General features: G+C 30.0%; 3 protein-coding genes across 3 annotated transcripts; all 3 read right to left on the bottom strand.

Annotated features, from left to right (window-relative positions):
- Window positions 1-7,373: 7,373 nt before the first annotated feature.
- On the bottom strand, window positions 7,374-8,537 carry LOC147808233 (uncharacterized). The gene has a single exon (XM_087166945.1). The coding sequence runs from the start codon at window positions 8,535-8,537 to the stop codon at window positions 7,374-7,376; it is 1,164 nt and encodes a 387-aa protein (XP_087023071.1).
- Window positions 8,538-8,669: 132 nt separating this feature from the next.
- Window positions 8,670-9,638, bottom strand: LOC147808232 (uncharacterized). Its single transcript, XM_087166944.1, has one exon. It carries the CDS (start codon window positions 9,636-9,638, stop codon window positions 8,670-8,672), a length of 969 nt encoding a protein of 322 aa, XP_087023070.1.
- A 265-nt stretch (window positions 9,639-9,903) lies between these two features.
- Window positions 9,904-11,712, bottom strand: LOC147808231 (uncharacterized). Its single transcript, XM_087166943.1, has one exon. It carries the CDS (start codon window positions 11,710-11,712, stop codon window positions 9,904-9,906), a length of 1,809 nt encoding a protein of 602 aa, XP_087023069.1.
- Window positions 11,713-17,749: the final 6,037 nt, after the last annotated feature.

Below are 17,749 nucleotides of genomic sequence, written 5' to 3'. Positions count from 1 at the left end.
TTTACTGGTTTTTTTCCTAAGTTAATGAAAATAAAAGATAAACTTTAATTTTCTTGTATCTTTAGTGATGTTCCGCATCAAAAGTATGTTAAAAATACGAAAAACAACTTCTAACCAGTGAGGGAACAGGCCTGTTCCTATACTGGGCATAGATTTCCCAGTGAATGAACAGCATGTGTTAATTTGTTGATACTTTAATTTTCAATTCATGATTGCAAAAAAAAGTTAGCATTTTCCAAGTATTTATATGTAATAATTTCAAGAATAGGCTTGTTTTTAAATACTTGTATGGCTTATAAATTCATAAAGAGCATTAAAAAATAACCAAAATTAAGTGTTCCTTTACTGGGTATTCATTCACTGGTAAGAGCTGTTCCTTCACTTGGTCTACTTACTACTTGTTATTTGAACCTCCAAAACATTAAGACAATATTATGTAAGTTCTCTGTAATTTTTTTACATAATTTGCAATTAGTAACAAATATTTTGACTCTGTCATTTAACTAAAATTACGAATTTTGAAATTAATATGATTTTTCAAAAGGCAAGCGAAGCTTAAGTGTTCCTTCACTGGTTAGTTTACCCTACTAGTGAATTGGAATTGTATTTTAGTAGTGGTAGACACTACTGCACTTATATAAATTTTTACTTTTAAAAAATGTTTTGGTTGTTAACACTGCATTAGAGTAATACTAATGGGCTTTTGGCGATGGTTTGGGATTCATCTTTATTGATAAACCAAAGACAATACTGGCTTAGGCCCACACTATGCCACCACGCTTTGGATCAGAGGGCAGGTAATAGTAGCAATCACGCTGTCTCTTAAATACACGCTCCAACCATCCATGCATGCATAAAATTAAATATTTTTGCACAAAAATCATGTCCTGCATACATTGTTGGCACATCCATAATTTATGCATAAATTTTTTTTTTTGAAAACTGCAATACGTGTCTTCATAACTTATAAAATTTCTTAGAATTTATTATATATTTTTAATTCCCTTATAGCGTATTATATAGCAATTTATGCAACTTGCACAAAAAAAATCTGCATACATTGTAATTACACATAAGTTATGTTGTATAATAATATTATTATTTAAATTTATGCCTTTAAAATAATTAATTATAAAAAATAAATAATTACAGGAAATAAATAAAAATAAATGCTAGTTATTGAACTTTGTTGCATAAGAATAACAAGATTTCAGACCGTACTAGTTAAAACCTTCAAACATGCAATTTCGTAACTTATTTTTAAAATATCTAAAAAATATTTTTTCATTTTTATTCAGCCTATGATGTAAAACTATTGAAGTGGAACTTTATACTTCATTAAGTACTAAGGTGGAATGTATCTTTTAATTTCAATTCACTGAAATTATAATAATAAAGAAAAGTAATAAATCATCTATTCAGTAATAACTACTAACATATGTCCTATAATCCGTATCATTATCCTTATAGACTCAGTTGTCGAGGATAAAGAATTGCAACGAAATAATTAAGTGCTCAGTGTTAAGGAAAGAACAGCGCCTCCTAATGTACGTCATCATTATAAGAAATCCCACACAATGTGTTTAGTTAGAGCACCAGAGTTTAATCCCTTGAAGTAGATAGTACCATTAATTAGAAGAGGATATATAGAGATCAAGAGCACCGCCTCGAATCCTTTGATTTTAGCTTGAACATACACTTAATGAATATTATATAATATGCATTTATTTTTGTATTTCAGAAGTTATTGAACTTATAAATACCATTGCTTCAAAAGTTTCTCACAAGTACTAGAAAAAAAAACATTTTATTGTGTTCAAAATGAATAAAAATATAAATATATTATTTTCCTTAAAGATCTCCTTAAACATAAACATTTCCTTAAACACATATATGATATCTTCTATAATGCTGTTACATTTTTCTCGGAAAAAATGGTTAAATAACAATTTATTTATTTGTTATTTAACCATATTCTAACAAAACAGACAATTAACCGTAAATAAGACGGTATCCCAACCATTAACTGTGAGATAAACCGTTTATTATCATGAAGAATAACCGTTTATTATCAGAATTTATCGGGCTAACAGGCAAACCTGATGAAGCCACTTGATTCCTTGCAGTTGTAACCATGCTAGTTGTAAATGGTTTAAAAACCGTATAGTTTTGTATTCATGATTTTTCAACCATACTTTTAGTAAACGGTTTGAAAACCGTAAAAGTGAAGAAAAAAATTTGCGTTAATCGTCACGGCAAGTTAGAGGGACAGAATGATGCAGGTTATTTTACCGTAAAGTTAGAATGAAAACTCTAACAGTATATAACATAAAAAAATTAAAATATGAAGCAAACTATTCATTATAATTTATGTACTTAATATCTAGACATTATCTATCACTCTATCACATTGTAAATTAAGAAGCGAATAATGATAAAAAGCAAAGGCTATTAATGCAACTATTCTTTTTTTTATTTATTAAAAATATTCTACTTAGAACACCTTATATATTCTAGAATATTTCTTATACTAATAAATGAGAGACATAAAAATACTCTCAGAGGAAAATTTAAGAGAAAAAAACCTAACCATATTTGTCACATCTTCATAGCATTGACTCCTTTTTTTACCCATAATTTATATTATATGCAGTTATTCTTAATTTGATGTAAGTCTTAGAAAATCTAAGAAAAAATGCTCATGGACAAAGTTATATGTTTTTCAGTTCGTTACTTAAAATGATTTCCTGTCAGTAGCTTTTTTAGTCTATGTAAAATATTCTGGGATTAAAGCGGGGGAAAAATTGCATCCCAGTGTTTAAACGTTTGTCCAAAATTGTTCTCACAAAAGGAATAAATATTTTTTTTTCGAATACTTAAGCAGATTTTTCTCAGATTTGTTTACTTTAAAGTATGCGTGTATTAACATTTTCAGTGTCAGATCGGTTTGATGTTTCTCAATATGCTGCATTATTAAACAATGTTTTACTACTTAGCAATCGTAAAGGCCTCATCCACAGAATTATATCCTTTATGAAGTGAATTAAATACGATGATTGCTGGAGCAAGTTCCAAAAGAAGAAAAAATTGCTCCATGCATTTGGTCAACTCAGAAAGTAAAGTATATACCACAAATTCAATCTCACGCGCAAGTCGACCTATGCAGAAAGATATGAAATCGAATGATTATGCCATACACTAGTAAATCTTTCAAATGAATTGATATATGTCTATGGTTTAAGCTCACGAAACTGAAAAGCAGCATAAAGCAGCGCCACCCAAAAAGTAAGTTTTTAAAAAAATTCAAAAAGTTAGATACATGCCGCAAAAGAGTTTCCCCAAAAAATAGATGTTAACATATGCACAAAGAAATGAAATCAAATGATAATATTTTTGTTTCCAATGCTCATCTGGAGAATGACTAAAGTCATACAGGCATCTGAAGGACAGATTTGTTTGTCACTCTTCCATACTAGTTGGGCCAACATTTCCACAGTAAGGACAGATGGAACAGAAAATCAAGAAACATCCATGCCCTAACCGGGATTCGAACTCAGAACCTTTCTGATGCCAGTTCCCTGTACCCTACACAGACCGGTGGACATGATAATAGTATTACGAGCACGAAAATCTTTCACTGCTGAAATATATGGATAGCTTAAAGAGACTAGACTGAGTAGGAATGAATTACCCACTATACCACTAATATGCTTTAAAACAAATCAAAAAGGGAATGTGCATTTATAAAAAAAAATTATATAAAAAATTTTATTTATGTAAAATGAGTAAAATGGACTTAACGATGCATGCTAATTATTTAAATTAATTTTTTAACGCACATTCTTTAAAATCACTGCAAAACTATTAGAAATGAAGCAAGTTTTCTCAGTAAATTATTAATTTAGTGTTATATTTTAATTTTAATGAATCATGGTTATTAATCCAATAGAAGATGTGTTTTGTAAACTGTGATCGGACAGAAATGTGTTGATTATTGATTCGACCTATTGTTTCTAACTATGATAAACCACCTCTATTTTAACCAAATATGTGTTAATTAAGCGTTTTTTTCACTTCAAATGAACATTACCCGGTATTGAATTCACAGCAATTTTTTCATCTAAGACATTCCCTACTCTGTTGTATTTTAAGATACAATGCATTCCAGTAGTCTATACTTGTCCAGTATTCTTAATTCTGATGTTCCTTATGTTAAAGGGTTATTACTCGGAATACATTTGCTTGATTTATCTATTCTTAATAATATCAAGTAAATCCTGATGTTTCTTATCTTAAAGTGCTATTAGCTGGAATACATTTGCTTGATATTATCTATTCTTAATAACATCAAGTAAATTCTGATGTTTCTTATCTTAAAGTGCTATTAGCTGGAATACATTTGCTTGATATTATCTATTCTTAATAATATCAAGTAAATTCTGATGTTTCTTATGTTAAAGCGCTATTAGTTGGAATACATTTGCTTGATATTATCTATTCTTAATAATATCAAGTAAATTCTGATGTTTCTTATCTTAAAGTGCTATTAGCTGGAACACATTTGCTTGATATTATCTATTCTTAATAATATCAAGTAAATTCTGATGTTTCTTATGTTAAAGCGCTATTAGTTGGAATACATTTTCTTGATATTATCTATTCTTAATACTATCAAGCAAATGCTGATGTTTCTTATGTTAAAGGGCTATTACTTGGAGAATACATCTGCTTGATATTATCTATTCTTAATAATATCAAACAAATGCTGATGTTTCTTATGTTAAAGGGCTATTACTTGGAGAATACATTTGCTTGATATTATCTATTCTTAATAATATCAAGTAAATTCTGATGTTACTTATGTTAAAGCATAAGAAACATCAGAATTTACTTGGAATACATTTGCTTGATTACTTGGAATACATTTGCTTGATATTATCCATTCGTAATAATATCAAGTAAATTCTGATGTTTCTTATGTTAAAGCGTCATTAGTTGGAACACATTTGCTTGATATTATCGATTCTTAATAATATCAGGCGAATTCTGATGTTTCTTATTATGGTAAAAGAGATGAATGTCTTTAATCAACTGTAAAAAAAGAAACAATACCATCCCTTAAAGGAGCATAAAATTGACAAGCTAGTGTTGCACGCTTTTTTCTTCTGTAAAATTGCTATCCGGATGTTTTTAGTGAATCTGATGATTTGGGCTTTGTTTAGAAAAACAAAGTAATATTTCTTTTATGTTAGGTGAAAGGCTTGCCATTTTAGAACAAAGAAATAAGATTTTTAAAAACTGCAAAAAATTATGTGCGAAATTGAACTGTTATTGGGTTTTTTAATAACTTCAATTTTCTGTGTTAGTTAAACTCTGATTTCTGAAACATAAATAATGTTGTATGTGAAATGATTATTAAGTTGCTCAAAAGCTTCCGTTTTTGGCTGAATTAACCTAAGCTAAGAATCTCTCTTAGGTATAGATTATAATGTATTTATTGTTCAAAAAAATTAAAATAGTAATACTAAAAATGATAGTTAAAAAAATAAAAATAATTGTAACAAAAATTAGAGTAATAAAAATAAGAGTAATGAAAATTATAATAAAAATAATTATAAAAGAAATTCAGTCGTTCAAATAGTTGAATTAATTTACCCACTTAGACAGAATTCCGTTCCTGTAGACTCCTTTCAAGACATTAGATGTAGACATTAGATGTAGACTTATTGAGGAGACATCAAATATTATACTTAAAAATCAAAAAATAATTACGCAGTACAAGCGAAATATGGATAAAGAGAATGTGAGCTCTACAAAGAGTCCATCTTAGTGTGTTTACTGTAATTTAGTTACTCAGAAAAAGAAACATTTTAATATGTTGCTTCAATTGTTCGATTTATAGAATTACTTTACTCGTGCAGAATGTTGGGTGAAAGTAATAATTTTCAAACATTCTGTAACGATAAATAGTTCAATAGCGAGTTTCTTTTATTATTATTTTCAAATCTATTTTTCGTGCATTTCAATACATTAAAAATACAAGTTTTTATACATTAAATTCGAGAAATATTTTATCGCATAATAAATCTAAAGATTAATAATTTTTTTTAATAAAAACAAATTTTATATTCAAGCGAAACTTCAAAGAAAAATCTTTAAAGACACTAAGTGCTTTAATTTTAATTAATTTTTTATTCCATATCTTTTTATAATATACTTACATTTTAATAGATGATAACGAATTGTAACTACGTTTTCTAATTAATTTGTCCAAATATTTAGTTAAAAGTGTATTCGTATTATAAATTTAACTTTTAATATGTTTACATTTACAACTTATTAATTAGCTTAACTGCTTCAAATGAAGTTAGACTCAAACATATTTTTGTTTGTGTAGCATCTATTTATTTGTTTGCTTCTTTGTGAAAATATTATTTTCCAAGCTTTTGGAATGAAACTTTTCCAAAACTAAATCGTCTTATTGAAAACATTAAAAATATCGTAAGATAAATTTCAAAAATTTCTTTTCAAATGTTTTGTAAACATTCGCTTCAAAGCAAACACTTACTTCGAGCTACTTTTAAAACTTTTCAAAAACAGCCATGCTTGTTCCAAGCGAAAAGAAATTAATTTATATTTGTTATTTTCTTCAGCAACGTAAAAATATAGCTTTAATAAGTGTTTTGGTGTAATAATAATATATATTTATTTAAAAATCAGAACTGTTTTACCTTGTGCTTATTACATCAGCAAAATTTTAAATTATCAAAATTTACCTCAAAAATTTCTGTGACATAAAATTTTAAGGAGAAAAATTAATAAAAGTTTGACCTTTAAAACCTTTAAAAGTTTGAACTTTTAAAGGACCTTTTAAAAGTTTGTCTTCATTTATAAAGCATGAAATAAATAAACATTGGTGTCGTTAATAAGTTAAAATAAATAATGCGGACGCCTTTTAAATAAAATCAATCAAATGAACTACAAGTTCTACAGATGAAGGACAACAAATATAAAACTTTAATCTTTTAATAACTAATAATTTATCATCAAAAACGGATACTAAAAATTATAATTCGAAATTACAACAAAAAAGAACAACAACAAAAAAAACTATCTCAGGTTGCCACGCAACCTAAAGTGAAATTTTAGAACAAATAAATCTAAAGGAAATTAAAGGTGGCGCTTCTGTCAAATATACATACGTTAATGACTTAAAATCTTAAACATTCTCCCACCTTGCAGAGTGATATTATAAATAGCACTTTGGAACAAGCATTTAGCATTTCTTAAAATACAAACTAACTCATGTATATTGGTCACCTTTATATGAAACTAATTAAAAATCTTCAGTCATTATATAAATAACAAAAAGTTCATAAATCTAAACGTTGTGGAATTTTTATGATTCTTCCCAATCTGCCTTTGATAAGAGAATTCACTTCCAAATTATCAGGCACATCAACGGAATTGGGAATATTATCAACTTCCAAATTAATTTTCCTTGAAGACTTTTCCAGAACATGCACATCGTTCTTTGCTGATAGCTCTAAAGGATAAAGTCTTTGGAAAGGTCGGATCCTTTCTCCTTGAGAGGTTATTAATCTGGCTATTCCAAGAGGCCAATCTATGTGTCGAGCATTATCTTGTCCTATTAAAACAATATCACCGATGTTCATTACATCATTCCTTCTTATTCCCTTGTGCACTAGCTGAGCAAGATATTCATTTCTAAATCTTTGTTTGAGATCTTCACGTAATTTTTGCAAAAATTTTACACATTTCAACATAGAGGTTCGATTCACAAGGTCTAGATCGGGAGTTTCGCTGCTGTTGCCTTCCCCGTATATAAATGTTGTCGGAGTTAAAGGTACTAATTCAGATGGATTATCGTGAATGTAGGTCAATGGTCTGCTATTTATAACCGATTCACAGTCACATAAAATTGTAGTTAGTTCTTCATAATCTACAACAGATTTACCTAACACACGACGCAGAAGAGTCTTAAGCATTCCAACTATCCGCTCCCACCATCCACCCCACCATGCTGCTGTGGGTGGAATAAATTTCCAAATTATTTTCTGAGCGTTTGAGTACACAGCAATCTTGTCCCAATCTAAATTCTTTAAATAATTGTTTGCTCCTACAAAGTTCTTTCCATTTTCCGAGTAAATGACCGATATTCTACCTCTTCTTGCGATAAATCGTTTGAATGCTTGAATGAAAGCATCTGTAGTGAGAGACCGTACTAATTCAAAGTGAACTGCTCGGTACACAGCACAGGTAAACAAAACAATCCAAGCTTTTTCTTTCGATTTTAGATACAGAGGACCGGCATAGTCCACACCAGACACTTGGAAAACTTTTGTTTGAGTAACTCTTTCTCTTGGAAGGGGCGCAAAAGGAACGTCTACTGGTTTAGCTTGATGACGCTTACAAGTCACCCACTTGGAAATAATTTTATTTACTAACTTTTTAGCTTTAAGAATCCAGTATCGCTCTCTGAGTCTTGAGAGAAAGATGGAACGACCTGCATGCATCGCTTTTATATGCTCTTCACGGATTAATTCTAACACAACACTGTTAGCAGGTAAAAGGATTGGACATCTGAAAGTCTCATTCTCATCACTATGTACCAGTTTGGTCTTTACTCTCAGAATATCACTTTTATCTCAAAAAGCTTGTATTTTGGCGAGAAATTTATCATCTTGGAAATGCGTTGTTTGCATTGACTTAAAAATCACACTTTCTGCCTTTGTTAACTCCTCACAGATTAAATTTCCCTTTAACGTATCCTGATGTGAAACGTTGTGGACAAAACGTAGGATCCAAGCGACTACTCTTACCTTTCTGCTATATGTTGAAAAGTAATTACACCATATTTCCGTTACTTCAATATTTACCATGGAAATAACTACTTGTTTTCTTTTTTCCAAATTTATTTCCTCTTCATTAACGGAAATTTCGCCAGCTGTTGCAGGCCATTGCGTGTGGGAAAGATATAGCCAGCTGGGGCCCTCCCACCACTTCGAATTGCCAAGTTGTTGAGCAGAGCAACCTCTACTTGGTAAATCTGCGGGATTCATAGATCCGGGCAAATGCCTCCATGCTTTTACTGGAGTCAATTTCCTGATTTCTTGAACTCTATTTTCCACAAATACACCCCATGCGTTCGCTCTTTTAAGCCAGGCTAATACAGTTGTTGAGTCCGTCCAGAAATGAACTTTGTCCGTCTGAAACTGTTTTACTATTTCAATACATAGACGAGCTGCAATTGTGGCACCAAGGAGTTCAAGTCGAGCAATCGTTGTTTCCTTTTTCCCGCTAGGTGCGATTCTTGCTTTACTCTGTATCAGGTGAACTTGAACATTGCTTTCCTCTTCTATTCTCAGGAAAACTACTGTGGAATACGCAAATTTACTGGCATCACAAAAGAAATGTAATGAAATGCGCTCGTAACCTTTGTCACAATGTAACCACCTTGGGATTTCTATGTGCTTCAGATATTCAAGCTGACTTAGCCACTTTGTAAAATCTTCTCGTGTTTTTGTGTCAACTTCATCGTCCCAACCAATTTTAGCTTTCCACAAATTTTTTAACCACAATTTTGGTCGTAGCGATACCGGGCTAGTTATCCCCATAGGATCAAAAACTCTGTGTGAGGCTGCTAAAATGCTTCTTTTGGTGGTTTTTTTCTTGTTTTGTGTCCTTCATATCAGGAATATTAATTAACAGAGTATCACTTTGTCTATTCCACTTCATTCCCAGAATATTGGTCTCACTAGAATTAGGTTCTGATGGGTTAGTAGACTCCCACCCTCGTAAATCAAATAGTCTTTCAACCATAATATTAGTAGCAACTTCTATGAATTATTTCAGCTCTAATTCAGTTTTCACGCTTGTGAGTCAATTATCTACATAAAAACTGCATATTAGTTCCTGTATAATCTCTTTAGGGTATTTTTCATTCCCTCTCATTGCTTCTTCTAGTTTATTATTCAAATGGTATTGAATAGTGGCTCCTAGCAAAAACGGACTACAAGAAACGCCAAACACAACTCTTCGATGACGAAAATGTTTCAGCTGTCCATCTTCTCCATACCATAAGAATCGCAAGAAATTTCTATCATTTTCATAAAGACTTATTTGCAAAAAAGCCTTACGTATATCAGCTGTTACACCAAATTGATATCTTCGAAATTTATTTATCATTGAGGGAATTACTTCTATCAAATTTAACCCTTTTTCTACACAATCATTTAAACTAGGAACTCCTTTTCTCTTAGAAGAAGCATTGAACACGGGCCTGATTTTAGTTGTGCTGCTCTCCTTTATCACAGGTCGATGAGGTAAGTAGTGACAAGGTATTCCCATGTCTTCTTTTGGAATCTCTTCGATTATTTCCTCTTTTTCCCAGTCCTTGAGCACTTCTTCATAGGCATCATACAATTTGTCGGTTTTCAACTTGCGTGTTGTCATTTGCAATCTCTTTAACGCCAAATCATAATTATCTGGCAAAGACAAATGCCCATCAAGCCATGGCAGACTAACTATAAAACGGCCATCTCCTTCAACTTTGACTGTATTTAAGAAATGTTCCATTGAGGCTTCTTGCAGTTCCTCTCTAGTTTTTTGTTCTGAAGGATCTTTTATTCCTAAAGAATCTAATCTCCACAGCTCTGAAATATCAATTTCTTTTACTAAAAGGGAAGTAACCAACATTGCGTTGCTTGACGGTAAATCATATTCAGGTGCTTTCCCTGTTAAAGTCCATCCCAGTAGTGTCTCTATTGCTACTAATCCACTGGCCAAAACTCTTCTTTTTCCAGTCATAAGTTTTCCTATTACGTCAGCTCCAAGCAGAATTTGAACTGGTTGTGACTCATTTCCGACGTCTGACAACTTTATATTCATTTCTTCTAGCTCTTTTAACCAGAGTTCAAAGCTAACAGGTGTTATAGTATCACAAATAGATGCTTGATCTAAAGCTTCCATGTTACAAGTCAAGTTATTCTCTGGATTCCTTAATCTAATTCTATAACACGTGTGTTCAAATTTATCTGATTTATGACCACCAAACAAAGAGTGTATGAGAGTTTCTTTTCTCAAGGGAACATATTCCATCTTTTCAGCCAAATTTTTTAAAATATATGTTCTTTGTGATCCAGAATCTAAAACTGCTCTCACCACAATTTCTTTTCTATCAGATATCAGCTTTAGTTTCATAGTTTGAAGGAACACTTTCGGACCGTACGTGATGTTGGACATGTTTATTTCAGAACTTTCACTTTTCTGCCCAGATTTATCGGGTTTGCGATTTTTTGCAGCTAAAGATTCACACATTAGTACCACATGTCTTTTACCGCATATGACACATTTTATAAAAGCTTTACACTTACGAACTGGATGTCCTTGCATTAAACAGGCAAAACAACATTGACTTTCACTTACTATGTTCTCTCTTTCAGCTAAAGTCATATTTCGAGCGGAAAAGCAATCTGAACTTTTATGTTTCCCTGAACAAAACACACACACTTTCTTCAAATCTTTTACATCTGTAGTCAATAGATTTGCCGCTGTTGGAAATCTTTTTGTTGGCAAATCTCTTGCTTTCTTTTTAAAGGGTTGGCGTTTTTCATCAGATCCCAAGCCAAAACCTGACATGGCCAAATTAATTCTTTCTTCCGCTTCCATTTCTGCCTTCAGAAAAGCCATGATGTTTGTTAATCGCTCTTTGGCGTCAACTGAAGCAACGCGCGAAGAACTTCGGTTCCAGGCTTTTAGAAACTCTTCTTGGAAACAAGATTATACCATAGGGAATAGTATTGAAGCGCATTTCTCGGTCGTAACACCTAACGTTTCTAAAGCTCTAAGATATGACTCTAGTTTGTCATAAAGGAACGTCATAGATATCCTTTCATGCTTTTGAACGGAAACTATGAACTTCAACAATTCCCTAACATAAACTTCGACCAAAAGGTCATCCTTGCCGAATCGGGCTTTGAGGCTATCTACTGCTTTGGTATAGTTTGCAGCTGTTGGGGGAAAGCTTTCTACAACTTCTCTAGATCCAACAGTTGTAGATTGAATCAGGTATTGAAACTTGTTTTCAGGGGCAATATCTGTATCGTTATTAATTTGTTCAAATTGTCCCCAAAATGGTAGCCAATCTTTTAAATCTCCACTAAATTGCCTAAGTTCTAATTTTGGCAAATTAAATTGCTTTCTGGTACTGGCACTAATAACATTTGGCGGAGACTCACCGGTTCTTTGCGATGTAGCTTGAAGTCTCGCCAACTCCAGTTCATGTTTCCTTATATTTTCTCTCTCTTCATATTCTCTTTGTCTCTCTTCATATTCCTCCTTTTGTCGTCGATCATTGACTGTAGCTACCAATACACTTGTTACAAAATCTGGATCAGATAAATATTCTTTACTTTTCAAAATGATCGTTTTCAGATCCGCTACAGTAGCTTTTTGAGGTAATACTTCGCCAATTTCTTGGGCAACAATAATAAGATATTCCTTTTTAAATCCTTTTGATGCTAAAAACATTTTTCAAATCAGAAGTAGCGTACCAATCGTCCTGTCGCGGACGCCACAAAATGTCGTTAATAAGTTAAAAGAAATAATGCGGACGCCTTTTAAATAAAATCAATCAAATGAACTACAAGTTCTACAGATGAATGACAACAAATATAAAACTTTAATCTTTTAATAACTAATAATTTAGCATCAAAAACGGATTCTAAAAATTATAATTCTAAATTACAGCAAAAAAAACTATCTCAGGTTGCCACGCAATCTAAAGTGAAATTTTAAAACAAATAAATCTAAAGAAAATTAAAGGTGGCGCTTCTGTCAAATATACATACGTTAATGACTTAAAATCTTAAACAATTGGAACTAATTTTTCAGGACATTTTTAAGAAATAAAGAATATTGAGTTTAAATAATTTTTTAATCTCATACAAATTTGTGAAAAAAATAGAAAACTTGTTGTTAGCTGGAAAACTTGTAAAATTGGTACCTTATGATACGCCAACAATCTTCAGGAAATACTTTCACCGTTAAAGATAAAAGTATAGAAATTAACTATGTTTGGACAGTATTCAAAAATAGATAGCAAGAGTATTATTAAAGTCATGAAAGTATAAGAAAAGAACATCTTTAAGTTTGACCAAAAATATACTAATAAAAAAGGTCATTGAAGCTAAAAGATTCAATATATTCAACGGAATTTTTATTAAAGCTAATAATTGGTTTATTATTTTTAAAAATCTAAGTAAATCCCGAATCATATATAAGATGAAATAAAATCTTTAAGTATTTAACAAATACTTTAAATGGTCACAATATTAATGTTGTTAAAAATTTAACGTAAGTCAGATGACCAGCAAAATCTTAAATCGCGTATTAAGGCAACCACATTTGCATTACATGGAGTAAAGAAATACAAAATCCGCTCATAGTAAAACAGATAGAAATTGGCTTAGTCCATCACTGGGAATACTATCAATCAGCTCTGCTATCATTTATTTTATTAAACAATAAACCTATCAATCAGTTATAGTCCGGTTTTGAACCTAGGTAGCAATTGAAGCATGTACCAAGCCATATTTTCGAAAAAAAATTAAATTAATTTATTTGTATTTAAAAACTTATTAGGGTTAGCTTTATATTGTACTTAGTTTTCTGAGCGGTCATTAAACAAAATACTATTCTTAATGAGAAATTGAATTTCGTAAACAGTTTTCTCTGGTTGCCTAAAAATTTAACTCGTATCCTTTTTTTCGCTGAGCTTATTAATAGTGAAACACAAACACTATCCTGAGTCAACATGATCCAAAGTTCAAACTATTTATAATAAAAATGTAACTAAACCTTGTGAAAAAAAACAGCTTTGAGAAATGCCTTAAAGGAATTTTTAGCTATCATAAATTATGCTTATCTTCACTATGAAAAAATAAGAGCTCCCAAAATACAATTTGAAAACTGTCAAATAAAGCACTTCATCTCTTTTCTCATGCTTATATGAAAAGGAAACTAAATATGTGAATAATATTCTCAGCAAGAAACAATAAGGTAGTTTTTAAAAGCTATTCATCACTTTTATATTTTTATTCTACAAAGTATGCTTTTCATCATATTTCTTACATCTACTGACAATACCTTTCCTAGTAAATTACTAATGCATGCATTAAAATGAAAAAAACTTAAACGTTAATGTATTAATTCAAACTTCAATAATTTCATCTTTATATGTTAATATTAATACTTCCGACTATGATATTCTAGTTTCTAATCATTTATAAAACTATACTGTATGAACTTCCAAATGAAATGAAAGCTGAAAGTCCCGGCACACAAGGAACCGGTACTTTTTACCGGTTACGTAACAAAACATATGTTATACCGTATTTTTTACAGTAATAATTACTGCAAAATCATTGAATCACACTAATTAAATAAATATTACTTTTAAAAATATGATATATTATTTTACTGTAAAAATAATTATTACGGTACAGTGGATTTTATGAATGTCGCACCCTAAGTACCAGGAAGTAATATAGTAATTTGATCCAGAATTCTGTACAGTGTATTTTCTTGTCTTGCTATTTTCTATATGGCTATAAATTACTCTTCTCCGAGTAGACGCATTTCTGGTAAATAACTCGTAAGGGGCAAGTTAATATTTCACTTTAATAATCTGTTTCCGAATTAATAACTTCTCAAAGAAAGTAAATTTCATTTCACTGAATAAGAGCAAGATTACCAAGCAGAATATGATTTCACAGGAATAACAAGTAACACAGAATTACCGATCACAAAATTTTATCAAATCAACATAATTATTTGCGTCGCGGGAATCGTTTCAACAGACTGATTGTTGATCTTGAGCTCTTATTTTTCTAAAACATTCTATACGTATAACAAATAGTTGAACTCAATTAAAACTTTAAAGTATGTATCTTTGCATAGTGCTGCTACAAATTAAGATGTAAAGCTTCATTTTACAACTTTACTCTTCTGACAGCTGATAGGGCAAAGAAAGTTACAAGGAGAAAGTTTTCACTTGCTTTATAATAGCTTTATTTTTATTAAGTTTGATTTTTATTATTGCAAAGCAGCAAGCATTTATTGCAAACTAAAACGTGAACAAATTTGTATTCATTTTTATCTCTCTGTATATAAAAAAATGTAAAACTCGAATAAAAATAAATACATAAAATACATATTACAGGAATATTACGAGACTCATCACTTATACTCAATATATTGTTATCACCAAATGCATTTACAATACAAATAGGTACGTGCTATTAATCGGGTTATTATTACTTTTAAGGGAAATGTTTTGTTTATTGATTTTAATTATTTTCAATAAGATCATCGAAAACGTTTTTTCTTGTAGTTTGTTACATTAAAACATATTGGAAAATGAATTTTAATAATAATAAAATTGAAATATTTACCATGTGGCAGGAATGAATCGCATTTTCATTTTTTTATTCTTATGTTCCATCCAAAACTAAAAAATTCGTTAGTCATGTTCCTCCTTGTTCCTATTCAAATACCTAAAATAATTGTAATAATGACAAAACTATGTATTACCCTCTTAAAATGAAAAAAAATTCACTCAAACTTGAGTTATTTTCACTCGAGCTTGAGTGATTTTCAGTATTACCTGAATGGATCGTTTTCACTCAAACTTGAGTGATTTTAACTCGTGTTTGAGTGATTTTCAGTATTTCAGTTTGTAAATTGCAGTCAAAATTTTTATTATTAATAGTATACAAAATATTTTTATTTAGTAGTGCCATCTATCGTAAGCGATAGAAAATACTATAGTTTTTGTTTAAAAAATTTCCTTTTGAGTGGAAAGCCTTAGACAGGAATTTTTTTTAACGTAACTTTTGTTGAATTTAAATATCGAATTAGATAGTATAGTACTTGTGAAAGTTTTCGCTGTGAGCATATCGACACTGTGATTCGAACTCGCTTCCCGTCTGTTGTGAGATTAACCGATTAACCCTCTCGGCTACAGTCCTGTGTCATGACGGCTACAAAGAACTAATTAGTTTCATGAGCTGGGTCTTGTTGGTGATGATAAAGCTTTTATTTGTTAAATCAAATAAGGTGAAAACACAGTTAAATTTTTTTTTCAGAGTTAACAGTTTGAATAGCAGCATTTTATGGTTATCCAATTGTTTTGATTGTATACGGTAAAACAACAATTAAATAAATTATTACTTAAGAGTTTTTTTTTTAGGAAAAATTCCTAACCACTGTAGATTTGAGTTTTTTTTCCTTCTCCTATGTTTTGTCATTTTTCTTTTAAGTTTAATTTTTAAAAGTAAGGAGCTCTGAACGAATTTTTAAAGTAAGCAGTTTTATAAATATTATGCTCATTTAGGTTCAATTGAAAATACTATGAGTTTTTTTTTTCGAACAAGTTTATTCGTTTAATTTATAAAGCTTTATTTTCAAGCAATAAAAAATGTATATTGTTTTAAATTGCCTAAATTTTTTTAAGACAAATTTCTGAAACTAAGTGAAATTAATAAATTTTTGAAAAAGACGTTTGAAGCTAAAAACTCTGGATTAAATACCCTTTTTCTAACTCAATTTTCCAAACTCTTTTGATATAAATTTGTTTAAAATCCAAACTATATATTTGTTTTGATTAGAAAAAAATAAGTATAATTTTTGTTCTGCAATAATCCTAGCTTAGTATGAATTCGAATAAAAAAATTAACTAATTAACATTAACTACCTGACTTTAATATTGTTTTTATCATAAACTTTGCTCAAACATAGTTTTCTTAAGTCAAAAAGAAATAAATAATAAAAATTAATAAAAACGACATTTTTAATTAAATTAATAAAATACAGAAATATTTAAATACCTAATTTCAGGCATATTTTAAACTAATTAAATTGTATCGCTTCTGAATTATAAATAATTACAATTAAATCAAATATGTATTTTATGAATTTTAAATATTATGAATATAGATAGTGTATGTTATTTCCGTTATCAATATATATGTCTTGAATTTTTACCAAATTGTAAGAAATTAATATATAATCAAAAAGTAAAAAAAGAAAAAACATTATAAAAATTTAATATATGAGCCAGGAAAGCAAGATTGAAGAAATCAAACTCTTTCAATTTTACAACAATGCAAAGTAACTGCAGTTTTTCTGCAAATTCATCAGAAACTATACTTCTGAAACAACTACAGTAATTTTGTAGACAATAGCTAAAAGTTTTTTCGAAATAAATTACTGAGAAATTACTTTGCATTAGCTGCAAAATAACTGCAGTGCTTTTACAGTTAAGATTGCACTACAGCAAACTTGCAGTTAACTCTAGAAAACTACGAAATTACTTCAGTTCTGCAGAATAACTACAATTTATTTTCAGATTCAATTTATTTCTGGGTATAGGTATATAAATTCAAATTAAACTATATTTCATAATAAATATTATTTTTAATTCTGCTCATATTTTTTTACTATTAATCTATAACTGTTGTAAAGTTCTCATTTATTTGCATTTTCAAGAACTTTAATTAGCATTGTACTTTTAGTTAAATATTAATTCTGCATTTTCAATTTTGCCTCAAAAATTGAACTTGAAGAAAAGTGGTAAGATCTTTTATGCTAGCAACAAATGAAAAATAGTTTGTATAAAGTGATAAATACTTTATGAAATACGAAGATAGTATTAATTCTGAATTCC

This window comes from Parasteatoda tepidariorum, chromosome 6 (genome assembly GCF_982258835.1).
Source record: "Parasteatoda tepidariorum strain Cologne lab strain chromosome 6, Ptep-v5.0, whole genome shotgun sequence".
Classification (NCBI taxonomy): Eukaryota; Metazoa; Arthropoda; class Arachnida; order Araneae; family Theridiidae; genus Parasteatoda; species Parasteatoda tepidariorum.
This window is presented reverse-complemented; position numbering and strand designations above follow the sequence as displayed.